This window comes from Gallinula chloropus (assembly GCF_964237585.1).
Source record: "Gallinula chloropus genome assembly, chromosome: 2".
NCBI lineage: Eukaryota > Metazoa > Chordata > Aves > Gruiformes > Rallidae > Gallinula > Gallinula chloropus.
The window spans coordinates 142,869,560-142,885,801 of record NC_140086.1 but is presented as its reverse complement, the minus strand read 5'-3'; the positions used below and the strand labels follow the sequence as shown (position 1 = coordinate 142,885,801).

Genomic DNA, 16,242 nt, shown 5'->3' with positions numbered 1-16,242 from the left:
TCTCAACTATGAAAACAGTATGTTATTTTTTTTAATGCTTTTTATTTTACCACTGGGGATAAATACTTTATTTGCATATTAAAAAAGACCATTTGTGGTTATAATAATGACCTCATTTTAAAAATGAGGATTGAGGTAAAAAATAAAGGACCAGATCGCCTTTAGCTTTCCTAAGGAGAATAAGCAAAAATACCCCCTGAATAAATTATTACCCTGTAAATCAATTCTTTCTTAAAATGCAAAAGGGAAAGTAATCTTTTTCAATTTTATCACATAAAGCAAGCAAACAAAATAATTCAGTTTCTATACTTTGGGCCAAATCAGCATTTAGATACACAACTACAAAGCTAAACTTAATTAATTATCTATGGGTAATGACTCCTTGAAATTCTAATCTCCACAGCTCAGTTAGCTAGATGGTATGTATTCAATGTAATTAAAAAACTATTCAATGAAGATGTATTTCTAATTTATAGCAAGATTGTTTAATTACAGGCCAGTGAATGTAATTACATTTTCTGCTTAAGCATAGAGACTTCTAATGAAAGTACTGTCAGTATACTCTTTACTATTAGCCAGTGTAACTGCTCTGAAGTTTGGTATACTACATAGAAAGTGTTCGTATAAAATGAAAGACAAGCATGGTATTAAGTTTATTATATGTGAGTCAGTATATTTTAAATCTGAATTTATTGTATTGATCTTGTCTATCTGGTAGGAATTAAAGTTACATATTATCAGTCTGGTAAAACATTTTTCTGTTCTCAGGGTTTGTTTTTCACCACTAGTACAATCTTTGAAATCTCACCCTTCCACTTCTATGTGCTACAAACACCTTTCCCAGCTTGCTTGTTCTCATCAATATTCTTTTTTTGTTTTGTTTTGTTTCCAGAGGTCTGTGGTCTTACTTTTTAGAAAAAAGTAAAATAAACACAAAAAAGCACTGGACAAAAAATTGAGGAAAGTACCCGTAACATTAAAGGAATAGTTTTGAAATGAGACTATTGAAATTGCAAGAATGCTAGCCATTTTTTGCTCAAGTTATCATGAGATGCATGTGCTGATTGCTAGCACTATCCACTAGACTAGAGTACTCATCCATGACAGAAAGGAACTCAGTCAGGACAAAAAGGAGCAACATTTTGTGAAATGAGAATGGCTGTGGTGTTTCAGACTAAAGCTTCATACAGTCTGACAGCAGAAGAGGATCCCCAAGAAGTAGTAAGAACAAGATAAACACATTTGATATGTGTCCCAAGTACCTTCCTGACCAATTAGGAGAAGCATAACTCAGAAGTCAAATGCTAGCAAAGATCAAGACAGCCATTAAGCTGTGTTTTATTCAATAAATAAGCTGTCACCTGAAAAGCAATGTTGCTCTGCATTTACTTGCAAATTCTTGCTAAGAAAATCCACCACCATATCAGAAGTCACATTCTCAAATACTGTCACCTCTCACTAACATTAGTTACTATATTCATTATGCACCAACCAAGAAAAACTATTTTTGGTAGAGTGAACCGAAATGACAGCAACCTGATGTACAATCCCCATTACCCACTCTAGTTTATACTGAAAATTTGTCTAGGTTTGTATCTAATGTTTTCTTTTCCACCTGGTCTAGAGATATTTCATCTTAGAGGGATGTCAGAGCTCACCTTCCACCTTCTACTGAAGCATCTTACTGAAAGAAAGTCAGGTTGACATCCCAAAGTATTCACTCTGTATATATCTAAGCAACAACAGTGCACACATATAGCATCAAAGAAACTTGAAAAGAACTATATTTATAAAATCTACTCTCAACTTGAATCTTAGTAGTTTAAACATCTACTGCAAATTCATAAATTTTAGAAACTAGAACACAAGCATCTCAAGCAGAGGAAAGTCAGTATTCATTGTAACTGAAAGTAGAAATAAAAGGATTTTTAAACAAATTTACCCCTTGCCCAGCATGCCACTGAAGAGTATTAGTCAAACTGAGTGACTTTTAGGGTAACTGTAATCTACACACAGTTGCCTCTAGGCATCCATGAAGACTCACTTTGCTGCTGCTACTCTAAGAAGGCAGTATCCCCTCTTTTCAGGGGTCTCCTTGCTGTCCTACCAGCTTGTTGCATTCTTACACATTCTGCTTGTTTTCCTGACCTACCCCGCAGTCTAGAAGAGCAGTTGCTCTCAAGAGAAGCAGATATTTCCACCTAAAGCTATCATCCCTTTTCCAGGAAATATAAGAACTGAGAACAAAAAGGTAAAAAATCAGTATCTTTTTCATGTTAATGTCTATGCATCACAAGTTCAGTTAAGATGAGAACATGGCCTGTTGTAAGTCTTGATTGAGTTACACAGCACCTGCTGCATGTAAAGCATTATTTTTCATGGAAGCATGTATTGTTAAATACTGACGTGAAACATGAGACACAGACAACTTAAAATGTCAGGCCAATAGGTTGTCTCATGTAATGATACATGAAAGTTACAGAAACTTCTACCTGATAAATAATATTTCTCTCAAAACTCATTAACTGTAAATAAAAATATTGAAGACATATGGAAACTTTTAAAAATTCACTTGTTAAAACATCATGTCAGTCCGTGGGGATCAAAACAATTATTTCAACAGCATCTTTTCCGAACTTCAAGCACATGTCAATCCCCAATGAAACTTACTGGCATAATGGAATGTCATTTTCGATGATGCATCTTCCTCCGTTTTTGCAGTATTCTTCGGGACAAACTGTGAACACAAAAGCAAGTATTAAAATTTAATTTTATTCCCTCTCATTTTGTATTTGTCATTGCCTGATTTTCAAAATGACAATATTCACACCTGTCATTTTGGGTACATAGCACCTCCAAAAACTCTTCCTTTAGACCTTGGCTTGGTGATAAAAGTGTGAAGTCATAAATACATTACAGTCAATGGGCTCCTCTTGAGCTTATACAAATCCTGGTAAACAGGCTTATAATTATTTGCAAGGCAGAGCTTCATTTGACTCCAGAAATGGAGCTTTTGCTAGTTACTCAATTTTTGAACAAACAGGGATGTATTAAATAGGAGCGAGAAAAATGAACTTGTATTTAGTTAGTACCTAAGTCTACTTTATTATTAATAGCTTTTATATAGGAGTGATGAACAGACACTTATTCCCGTGTCACCAGTCTTCTTATTAAAGATGTCCAGAATTTTAACACCCAGAATCACATTCTCACAAGAACTAGAGAAATCAGTCTTGAAAACAGTAAGAGTGTTTAAGCTGAGGGGGATGTCAGTGACATGCTATTAGCAACTTTTGACATCCCTTAACATGGTTTTCCATATCATCACATTTAGTTTTACTGAAGTTTAGTTTTACATTCCTGCAGCAAAAACCCCTCAAAATCAAAAATGAACTCCCGCAATTTTCTTTAGTAATAAAGGACTGGTAAAATGTAAATAGAACCTAAAGAATTTTGGATACATACCACATAGAATTTTTAAGGCACATAAATAGTATTATTCAGTGTGCATACATCTAGTTTTATGAAGAAATTTTTGAAAATTAAGTTACTTAAAAGATCTGCTTTCTGACAAAATTAGTGGAAGATTTGTAATTTACTGCCATGCAAGTCTGCTAGTTTATGTTCTATATTCTTCCACCTTGAAGTATTTTCTGAATAAAACTTTTAGAATGTGAATAAACTTTAAAAATAGGATAAATAATTTATTATTACAATACATACTATGTATTGTGCAAATTATAACATAACTTAAAATAAATTATAAAAAGAGAGAGTTAAATTCTCAGCTAACGCAAATTCACCCAAGCCGTGGGAGCACTGTTAACACAGAACTGGCCCAGAGTTTGCAACTGGCTTGGAGAGCTGCAGTCACATTTTGTCACTGAGTCAGATGCTTTGAATCTAAATTTATTTATGCATATCATCATATGTTTTTTTGCTAGATTTTAACATCTGATTCTGTCTGGATGTGTATTATCACCCAGTTCTTTCTCTATCATTTTCCTATTGGAAATCAAACTTTAATGTTGTTGTAAATGCATTGACCTAAAACAAATGGTGTATATCTTGATTTATTTTCCAACCTGGATTTGTGTTATGCTGGAAAAAAACCCAAAACAAATCCTGAACAAAAAAAAATCCTATTGTCTCAGAACTGTGGGTTAATTTCAGTGGTTATTCAATTGGCTAAAATCAAGAGAGTGCCTTAAATGGTATACTACAGAAGTTTGGGCTTTTTTAAACAATGTGTTTATACCTGAAGAAATACCAATTGTAAAGATATTAATTAAGATATTAACTAAGATATTAACTGTCTTTTTCTCAATATTTTGTCTGTGCCATACTTTTATCAGGAACATTCATGCCTGATGTAATTTTTTTAAGTTTTAGCAGAGGCAATTCAGTCAAGTTCGAGGATTGCCTAAAGATTCAGTAGGAAATTACAATACTTTTTTTTTTGTTTCAAATGACATTTTAATGCAAAACTAAGTACCTGAACAGCTGGACTCATCAAGGCTGAAATCAATGCAGTCTGCAATACCATCACAACGCTGGGAGATTGCTATACATTGATTCATTGATGCACATAACAAAGAACCATTGAAACAATCTTTAATGGCTGAAACAAAAAGTAACATGAAATTTATCAGTTATGTTTCTTTTTCTCATCATTAAAAAACTACCAGAAAACTTGATTTGTACTATAGGATGTAAAATTGTCTGTGTGACTTCTACAAGCTTTCATCTTCAGAGACATACAACTTTTCTGTTGGGTAGATAAATGACTAAAAAAAGCACAGAGCACAGATGTTACAGAAGTTGGATACTCCCATGTTATATTTGTTAAGGAGAGGAGGGTGTATTTACTTAAAATGTAGAGAGTAAGCTGGAAAATCGCAATGAAAGACTATAAAAAGTTATCACAAAACATAATTACCTCTTATCCATTGCGTAGTTTTAAAATTACTTTCAAAACATGAAACAAAAAATTGACACTGTATAGTTGCCTTTTATCACAAGAAACCAGACACTCAGAGATAATTAAAATATATAAAAATACATAAATACTATAATGAAAAATATAAACTTGCAGAACTTTTCCATTTTGGGTCATTCAGTGATTTTTTTTTTGTTTGTTTGACCTGAAGAATTATGAGGAGGAAATATTGTTGCAATCTCATAAAACTTCAGGTACCGACTTATTCCTGAGTAACTGATGTATGGACGTTCCTGATGGTCCTGCAGACTCCTATAGAGTCTCAAAATGTTCTCTTTCACTGCCTTAAACTAGTGTTTTCTAAGGTTTTTGTTTAGTTATTTTAAGCTGAATTCTGTCACCATGGCACTAATGCAAATCAGAGGGAGCTCTGCTGGCCACATCAGTTTGATATATTGTTATTCGTTTGAGAATTTAGAGTGAGTGAAAGAATGTAAGAATATTAAAAATACCCCACGGTTCCACCTAAATTTCATAATACTTTTCTGCTCTTGGGTTCAAGAGCCAGTGTACTCGTGCTAGCCAGTGTACATGGAACTGTGCTCCCAAGCTGGATGGCCAGACTGCTGTAGGACTTCGCTCTTCCACCCTTAGATATAATTTAAATTACTTGCCTATATAGACGGCAGGAGTGTACTAAATTTAAAATATTAGAATTCAATGTAGACCACAATAATGGAGCACAATCTTCCAACTTTTATCTTGGCAGTTTTGATATTCCTTCAGAAATATGAAATTACTCAGGTGAGTAAGGGTTTGTAGGATCAAATCTTTCAATTACATGACCATTTATTGAAGTGTGCAGAAATATCTGTAGAACAATGCTAGCAACTATAAAGAGGAGATTCCTTGTGATTCCCATTTAAATTAATCTTTAAAAAAACTTAAAACTTCTGACTGTCACTATGCAGTTGTGCATATGTGTTTAAAAGACATGTAGATGTGGCACTCAGGGACATGTTTTATTGGTGGACTTGGGGGTGCTAGGTTTACAGTTCGACTTGATGATCTTAAAAGTCTTTTCCAACCTAAATAATTCTATGATTCCATATCAAAGTCTCTTCTGTTGACTGGACAACTCTTGATACTGAAGAGGGAATTTTGCTGGTAATCACATCAGGATAAAAGTAACAAGAACAAAATTTTATTTTTCCGCTCTGCATTTCTTTGACCACTCAGTCTGGCTGAACAGGTTCTGGCAGGCTGAAAAAACCCAACAGATTTCAGCATCATTCAACATTTGTAATATATCCTTCCATCCATCTCTTATAATGTTCACCTTTCCTGAAAATAACTGACCGTCTCATTCCCTCTGCTGCACTTTCCTAACCAAATAATAATCTCATATTTACTTTGTTTTCAATCAGATCCAAATCCTGGACACCCTTTGCATTTTGGGATGATGTCCCAATGGTATTTAAACCAGTTTTATAAGTGGTATTTTGCACACACAAATACCCAGTCTGTAAACACATAATTACATGTTCCAACTAGAACTTCAACAGAAAAAAAGTTGGAAATTTGACATACTCTTCTGTGCTTTGAACTTTCTTTCCTGTACAACTTTTTGGAGGATGCTGTGAATTACGTGGATATAGAATACTGCTTATGGGCTGTCATGTATGTTATGACTAATACAGAGACTCAGTTCCTGAAAACATACAGTGAGGGTTGTGATATGAAAAGGTCACTTTCCTCTAGTACTGGACTGGCTGTTGGACTCATACCCGAGGACAAAACATAAGAACTGCTAATTATTTTTGTTCCATTTACATCTATTCATCATCAGGGTGATTTTGATGTGTCCCTTTACCTTGAGCAAGTTTATTGCATGGAGATTTTATACCACTTACAGTGGGAACAGTCATAGTAATGGATCTGACTGCTGAATAGCATGAACAGATCCAGCACTCCAGACTGAAAGGACAATGACACTAAGTTATTGATGCTGAGGTAAAGAATAAGAGTACATTTTTAAAACAAGATGTTATTTCTCTTACTGTATTGAAACTGCAATTAATATTGCTTACTGTTAACACGGTTACAAGTAGCCTCAGATTTCTGCAACTAATTATTCTTTACTTTCATGAGAGGCCTTCAAGCCTTTTCGGGATACTGATATTAAATGGAGGCATTAACAACAGTGAAGACACAAAAAAATAAAATATTAACTTTTTGCCAATATTTCATTTTCCATGTCCAAATTAAACCAATAGAAATTATAAAAATAACACAGCCCCTTTGAAAGTGTACTACTTTTACTATTTACTAGATATTTAAATGTTACCAGGACTATAATAGATACATTTTGGGGAGCAACAGAGAAATATTTTTTCTTCATTACTATTAGCTCTTCAGTCAAATGGTGTCGGGGCCAGTGGAAGAATATTTTACATACCCCATTGGTGCTAATGTGTTTGTTTTACGCCCTTAACATTGAAATCAGGCAATTTAAAAAGAATTTTTTAAATTATATTAAATAGATGAGATAAATTACCCTTCACAGCAAGAAGGTTGGCCAAGTAAAACATCTATAATAACTGGAAAACAGTTCCAAGATTTTCTTGCTAAAAGCAGCAATTAACAAAATCCATCACATTAGTAGGTATAAAACACTATTAAAATGATGCTGTACAACCTAACTACTGAGTAAATTCTATGGGAAATTCTGTTCCCATAAATGTCCAAAAGTCATGCACAAGAGCATTTCTGTGGTAGAAATTGTGGCTGTAGCACAGATCTGACTAATGCATTTTTTTGTTTTTCTTTGTCCTGGCCTTCTTTTGGATTTTATATTTAACCCTACAAGATGCAAAATGCATTTTGACAACTGGTCTTTGTCCCAGAAGAAAACTTTCTATGATGAATTTTTGACTGCCTATTGCTACACTTAAATGAATGAAGTTGCTGAGGTACATGGCACAAACAGAATAGAAGGTGCCATTAATGCCTAAACTGAAATTTTCTACCATTAACAGGAAGATTTGAGCTATGCCAAAGGAATAAAAAACCAACAAACACCCACAAAACTTTACTGTTTAAATCCTACACTGTGTTCATAACTAATTAGAAAAAAAAGTCATTTAAATCTAAAATTTATAAAAATCCCACACTCCCAATCTTTGTTATTATTACTGTTCACAGAGTCTGAAGTTACTAACACAGCAAGCAATTTTATAGATTATGCAAATATTTCAGTAAAACTAACAAAATTGTGAGACCATAACTTTTTGCCCTCTCCAAATTTTCTGTTGACGAAATTCCGTGGCATTTCACATGTTAAAAGTAGACAGCTAGAGATTAAATGCTCTGCTGTCATGGCATATACATTTTGAAGGAAGAATTAACTGTGACAGTAATCAGCTTTCCATTGATTACATTCCAAACTACTACTAACTACTTTTTACTTTGCCCTGCAACCAGCACCTTCTTCAGAGAAGCAACATGAGTTGCTGTTTCTATATTCTATATTCCTACCTTGCACTGTAAAAACGTATGTGTTTATATAGTCAAAACTGAATTTTGGAGTATCAGTGTGATCACAGATCTAAGTTTCCATCCAATTCAGAATCCCAGGCTGTGCAGTATTTATGGAGAATTTTTTGTTCTTTGACTAGACCAGGACTTTATTTCTCCTCATTCCCTGAGTATTGCTTAGAATTTAAAGGCACTGAAAGAATATCTCAATTTGGGGAATACTGATACTTGTGGAAATCTTGTAGCCTAGGATTTGGGGATTTTAGGATAACACATGAGCTGCTATTGTCTGGGGTTGGGATACACGTACTCAGATACACCAAATAGGTCTCTAATACAGGACAGGGGGTTATTTTAGGGGGCATCTGGAATTTAAAGTAAGAGATATCCCCAACATCATGATGTTTGCAACAAACCCTCATAGCTCACCTCTAAGCAAAAGTGCCAAGAAAGGAATGCACAGATAGTCTGCAAAGTCCATGTCAGTTTTATAGTAATTTTGTAAAAGAAATAGCATGTGCAGGGGCCTGTATGTATATTCAGTAGTTTTGATATAAATGGTTAAAGGACTTGAATTTTTATCCCTCTGGAAAATGATATTTTTCTAAGTGTATTGGTTGTGATTAGAATGAAAAATAAGTTGTTAAAAAAACTTTAGCAGAGTGAAAGTTTTAGGAAGAAAGGCCTTGATATGCAAAAAGCCTCTTTTTTGTATATATTTAGCTAATTATTTTGAACTTCCTGAAATTAAATATTCAGTCACAGTTCATTTACAGATATAAAAATATGTTGAAATGGGCAGATGCTCACTTTTGTCTCTGTCTGAAACTGATGGTATCTCACTGCAGTTTCAGAGTTTAAAACCTGTTCTCCTCACACTTTTCTTGAGAGCCTTTTTTCTTTGATCAGGGCAGAGATTGTTGTACTCCATGAACAGACTCAATTTCAAAATCCTTAAAAGGTCAGGATTGCCTCAAACATTACTGATGTACAGAACTGCAAAAGTCTATTTGTCATACTGTAGTCAGAGATGAGGCAATGCAAATGCAGCTACACTGATCTATGGAAAAAAAGTTGAAATGCTTCCAATTGCTAACAGAAATACAGGAAAAATGATTTTAAGCATTTAACATTGATACCCAGGGATTGATAATACAAGAGCAGAATTATTTGCAAATGTAGAGTGTGAGTCTAGGTAACACATTATATATAATACCAATAATATTTTTCTTGATAAGGGAATAGTGAACTTTACACTATACATTATTATGTTGCTTTTTTCACATCACTGTTTTAGAAAAGTTAAGTTAGCATGGCCTTAACGATAGCAATGACAATAACTTACGGCAGCCAACTTCATCTTCGTTAAGGTGGCAGTCAGGCACACCATCACATTTCAGGAGAGATGGGATACAGCCTTTGGAAGGACACAGGAACTCTGTTTGCTTGCAGGAGCCTGGTAACATGGTGGTAGGCATCTCTGTGGGACAGTGCATTTCATCACTTCCATCCACGCAATCTTCTACCCCATTGCATTCTGCAGCAAGGGGCAAACACTGCTGCACATACGCACATGTGAACTGGTCACTACTGCAAGTTGGAGGGTGTGGGTCAGCTGAACCTACAAGAAAAAAAGGAATATTTATTGGTTCTCTTCTTTCAGTGGTGCCTTTGAGATATACATAAGGGCTGCTGGCATGGCAGCTGATTTTGATTACTAAACTCTACTCCCTGCCCCCCAAAAAAAACCCAACCAAAAACCCTCCCTTGTATAAAATCACAGTTCCTATGTATAGGACACACTATTAAAAACTTTTTCTTGTTTTCAGCATTTATTTTGATCATATTGTTTCTTGTGCCAAGTACGTGTAGAGGGTTAATACTAAAGTATTAATAAATACTTTCAGGAATGGGTTAAAAGTATTCTCTACTTCTCTTAAGTTACAACCTCCCTCTACCTGTATATTGAACAGGTGAACAAAAAATCAAAGAAAGACTATGTAAGTCTGGATGTACAAGGAACTCATTCATTGAAAGCTATTATCCATGGTAAGGTCTGAACCTTCACCAGAATAAGAAAAAGACTTTCATAAAGTAACAACAAAGGCTTTTACTGACATACTTTATTATCACTCTGATTCTGTAGTTTAGTTTGATGTGATAGAGAATTAAATCAAAGAAAATACTAGATAAAAGTTTCCAGGGTACAACTGGAGTAAAATGCGTTTTCAAATTTCAGACTTTAAATAATTCAGACAACTGACAAAGGAAGAAATATCCCATGCTTACTTGCAGTCCTGGAAAAAATACCGGAAAAATAATTTCTGTGACAATTATACAAATAAATTTACCTCACTCAAGTCCCCCTTTCTTCCTATGAAAATCATTGCAACTGAATTTTACTAGCAGAAGAATCAGAACTATTTGTGAAAACTGAATTTTAAGAAGCTGGTTATGTTAGTGCTGTGTTCTTTGCACCAGCAGTGTCTCTCTTGGGAGCGATGTGATGGATTCCTGTGATTTTTATTTTATGTGCAGGGAAAAGAGAAAAAAACTCCAGAATTGAACTCCCTGTATTTAATACTTTCTACTTCAATTTACAGCTGGTGAATAAAGAAGACAACATTCTGATTGTTAGAGACAAGGAAAGACAAATTAATGTCACCTCCTCTGTAAAAGAGAGGAGTTTTGCTGTTGACGTGGGCTGAAGCAGAGCAGATCAAGTGCAGAAGTTCACAGGTGGGTTTTAGTTTGCCTTTTGAAACAGTGCAAGCATTGCTGTCTGACCACCAAAGTCCAATGTTACTGATGCTTTAAGGTATGACACACTATAAGAGAATCTACGGATTTGGCATTATTTTACTACTTTATATCCACTGGCATAGGAGTACATTGGTGTATTCTGTGACACCAGGCTGGAGTTTTCCAGTAGGAGAACTTTGCTGAAACAGGCTCAGCTCATAAAATACCTGCATGAATAATAACAGTCGCATTTTGTAAAAAAATTAACTCCTGATGTATTCAGATAAACAAGGATACTAGTATTATTTTACCATCTGTCTGCTTGTGAAAGTGTGACATGGAAAAGGAGCTCTAACTGCTTTCTAACGCTGACCTTTTCTAGTTGATCATTTTTTGATTTTCATATTGACTTCATGTCAGAGAATCATAATTGAAAAGCTTTACACACTAAAATATTTCTGACATAATTTCATACTGTGAGTGTTGTTAAATTCTACCACGTCACTAGAAAAATGTATTTCATACACTGGATATAATCTAAATATAAACCAACAACAATGGATTCTGACACAGTAAAAATAATAACCTACTGATCTTTTGGCTTGCTTGTATTCAGAATTACATCATAAATACCCCAAAGACATGTCCTTTTAAATGGGATATTATTTGAGTTTTATAAATGTGTTAGCCTCAAAAAATTGTTTTCATTTATTCTAAAGCTTTACAAAACACTTTAGGTGGGTGATTGTAGATATTTAACTAACATAGTGACTTTATTTTTAAACAAATTAGAAGCATTTTAGATTTTGCATTTTTCCTCTTCATTTCCATATTTTATCAGAAATAATAATAGTAGCACATGAAGGTGTTAGAATTGAGTGAAGCCTCGAAATATCATTGAATCACGAGCTCATTGTGAAGAATTTGTGTACGAGGCCACGATTCTCCTAAGATGTTGGTGAAATGTGTGGAAAGTCACTGAGGCAAAATATTTCTCTCTTTATTGATATAAAACCGGTACTGTTAAAAATAGGGCAAATCTTACACAATGGATTTTAAAAAATTGAATTATTTTCTATTTTTAGTTTGCACTTTCTCTGGGAAAAAGAAAGGTATGATTATACCAGAAAACACTTCTTTTCCTTCTGTTACTTCTGACCTTTTTCCTTACATTGCCTAGGGGGCATTTAGGCAGCAAAAATGACTTAAGCTGCTATCAGTTCCACTTAGGCATGCACTTCTGTTCTTGCGTAGTCCAGTTTTAGTTTTTCTGTGGTTTTTTTTCTGATAGAGTGAAAATTAACCCCACTCGGTTCCAATACATTTGGTTTTACTATAGCCATTTGTTTATCTTGCAGGGAAGATCACATTTATAGCACATTTGTCAGCATTTTTGACCCAGTTTAATTTCCTATACCTCTCATATTCATGACATGTTTGCTAATAGGATTCTACCCAACTCTGGGGGGGCGGAAAAAGAATTACCATCTTAAATTCAATAGTGCTTGAATGCATTGCTTGCTAGGAATCTTTGGGCTTTTGTAGCACTGATCAGTTTAGCTTTATTACCCCAGGGTGCTTATGCATTTATATGATCCCATACTCAATTCTGTAGTTATTGAATGCGGAATTATCATCATCATGATCATCAAATCGCTGAATCATAGAATCATAGAATAGTTTGGGTTGGAAAAGACCTCAAAGATCACCCAGTTCCACCCCCTCTGCCATATTATTACTATTAATTATTATTACTATTAATTACTATTACTATTTTCTGTGATGATTCCCTATTGTTGGAAAATAATGTATGGGAAGAAGTTCTTCCTGACTTGCAAGTACTGTAGAGTGTGCAATATTCACTGAGATCAATGAAGATGTCTCCAATTTATCCTAGAGGTGAAGTCAGGGGTGAGGTTAACCACAGGTCTTTTTAAGGTCTGCTTTATGTTTTTAGTACCTTAATAAAAATCCAAATCAACAAGATAATTTTAAATCAAAACAATAAATAAGATAGAATATACCTCAAAGACCATAAGAATTTCACCTTGCTTATTAACTCACATTATCAATTAATTAGTTCACATCTGTTTGGTTTCAGATGCAATAGGAAAATTGTGCTGTGGATAACATTATATAAAACATTATGATTGCTGTGATCTGCCAAAACTGAACTCCCAAGTTCAATCTATTTACTTTACATAGAGCAGGTTATAGAAGCTATTCTTAATTATAAATTAAATGTGCCTGGCAAAAATTTTGAAAATTTATAAAACATTTGTTTATATCTAGCTAACATTTAAAACTGAGTAATTAGGAATATGCAAATCTAGAAAATCATTAACTAATTCCAAGTGAAAAGAAATCTCAAGCAACATATTAATGCAAATCTAATTGCTTGCATACCAAGTTACTATCTGTGCAATTATTTATATTAAGCTCATCATCACCGTATTTGCTACTGACATGTTTCATCCTAAAGAGTGGCAATATTCATTCTGGTTCCTTGCCGCTGGGAAGAACTGAACTAAAATGTTAACACTGCAGTGTGGTTCGCAGTGAGAAAAGGAGCTGGTGTTAATGATACTCACCATGAACACCCTCCATGGTGCTGACTTGCACAGTGCTATACTCACCTGGCTCAGCCATAGAAACTAACTTTAATGCATATACATGAATCTCATCTCCACTCTTGTAGACGTAAATGGGAATCATGTAAACAGCAGAAGCTGAAGTGTTTTTTTCAGTGCAAACTGGAATATCCATTTGTGGCCCAAGGGCCATTTCCATCACTAAAATTGTGGGATTTGACAACTGCCCAATACTGACATGCCTAATAAATGTTTCCCTCACCTTTTTCCAAATGCAGAAAAGATGTTCCCAACTCAGCACTCATCTCCTGAGTGCTGTGTGGCTCATTTTCAAACCACATTCAGGATTGGAGGAGATACTGTACAGATTACTTTTTGGTTTTCTTTCTTCTTTTCTTTTTAAAAGCAGTATCTATTTGAAGCACTTTAGGATTTGGAGATAAATCTACTGAAAATTATGTGTTCGGAGGAACACAGGATGAAAGCTTAGCTTTGTGTATCCAGGCTGCATGCTCATTGAAAAGCAGGAATGGAGATCTTCAGGAATACATTCAGTCTTTGCACAGAGATGAAAAGCAAACCAATCAAAAACAATTTCAGAGCAAATAACCTCTGCTCTGCAGAACACCAAGTCGGGGTTTAGATCTGCATGACAAACAGCAGTAATTGGTGATGTTGCATTATATATTATAGCTAAAGGAATCATGATTATTTTTTTAAGTAGCAAGCTCAGGACACATCCTTATTTATTTTACTTTACACTCAGTTTTTTATTTTACACTTACTTTTACCTTGGCCAATAACCAAAATTTTAAAATGGGTTTAAAAATGCGTGTGTAACATCTACTTGTACATCATAAAAAAAAAAAAAACATTCTGAAAAATTACATTTTTTTTGGTCCTAAATCCTTTGTGAAACCTACTCCTGCAACTGTGCTAAGGGCCAAGAAGTCTTGCCCTACAAGTATCCTCACACTTTGAAATTAGGGAGTTGAGGTAGATACAAAAAAGGAAAATCAGAGCAGCGTGCTAAGCGAGTAAAATTTGGCATGTAGTGCTTCATGACCTGCATAACTACACCTGAATATACCTGTGTTTCATTGCTGCCTACATACATTTGTATTTCAATTTGCTAACTGTCAAAACATCTTTTAGACTAAATAGAGCTCATGATGATTTGGGAGCAAAGGCTTCTCTGCAGTACAACAAGTGTTAAGTCAATAAGCGCTCATCATCAAGGACATAATTACATTTTTGTTAAGGGCTTACTCTTGTTTGATGAATATTTTCTGTACACATTTGCCTTGTACTATTGTCTTTGTCATCCATGGAGCACAGTGATCCTGTTTCCTGACTGCATGCCACGCTTCACAGGCCAGCGCTGTAAATATTTTCCCCAAGAATCACAGAGATTCAGTCACATGAAACCACCGAACCGGTATTACCCAAATGATAGTATGACATGAATGTTTGTATTACACAGCCACTAGCATATCCAGAAACGCATAAACATGCTTAATTTCAATGAAAGAATGCCTCCATCCTACCGATGTCTTTTCTGCCTTTATTGTTCAGTGCTGAGTTGGTCTCCATTTACATTTATATATCATCTGTAACAGTGAATGGCATTAAAATCAACACTAGGAAGCACGAAATAAAGTTACCAGAAGCTACTACACAGTGTTAACTCAGTTGTATCAGACCTTGCTCTGAAGCCCAAAGTAAATGGCAAGACTCATTGATTTTAATGGGCCTTGCATTAGGCCCTTGAAAACTAACAATCTGTCTGATATATTTGCACAACTAATTTGCCTACTAAATCTAATAAAAACAGTGGACCTATTAACTAGTTAAGAGGTCAAAAATAACCTCCTCAAATGGTTTTCATGACAGAGTATAAATTAATTACAGGTCTAATCCAACATATCAATTAAGCTGAAATAAGTGGCAGTCACCGCTTTCAGTTTTGTAAAGATTGGATCAGGGCATGAAATCAGCCCATTCAAGGGGTCTGCAAGGAAATACACCTGTTTAAAAAATAATTAACCGGAGCAAAGATGTTCAAACATTTTAATAATCTGTTTGTGAGTCTTTCCCAGTGTCATTAATGCTTCTGTTAGAAAATAAAATGTTAATTTCAAAACCTGTAAAAAAGACCAAAAAAAGTGAAGATTTGGACTGGCAACTGAATCTTTAAATCTTTTCTCCTCATGAGAACACCGAAGTATGGTGCAGGACATTGAAAAGGCTCCTAGAGACCCTATTATGGAGCAAGAATTAATGAAAACAGAACTTAGGCTAACAACTTCAGAGCTTTATGTATCTGCACAGAAATGTGCAGAGTATCTTTTAAATGATCACTGTTTGCTAACATACAGATATAGTAGAAAACAGGCAGGTTTACTGCCAGTAAAATAAAGCTGTGATTAGTAG

General features: G+C 34.6%; 1 protein-coding gene across 1 annotated transcript in view; it reads right to left on the bottom strand.

The window, feature by feature from the left end:
* The window catches only part of MALRD1 (MAM and LDL receptor class A domain containing 1), a gene marked incomplete at its 5' end in the record, with an annotated part of 247,426 nt that overhangs the window by 43,555 nt on the left and 187,629 nt on the right, over positions 1 to 16,242 (bottom strand). The window contains 3 exons of the mRNA XM_084260684.1: positions 2,671 to 2,737; positions 4,496 to 4,621; positions 9,822 to 10,097. Of these exons, the coding sequence (XP_084116810.1) occupies positions 2,671 to 2,737; positions 4,496 to 4,621; positions 9,822 to 10,097 (469 nt within the window). The remainder of the gene's footprint in view (positions 1 to 2,670; positions 2,738 to 4,495; positions 4,622 to 9,821; positions 10,098 to 16,242) is intronic.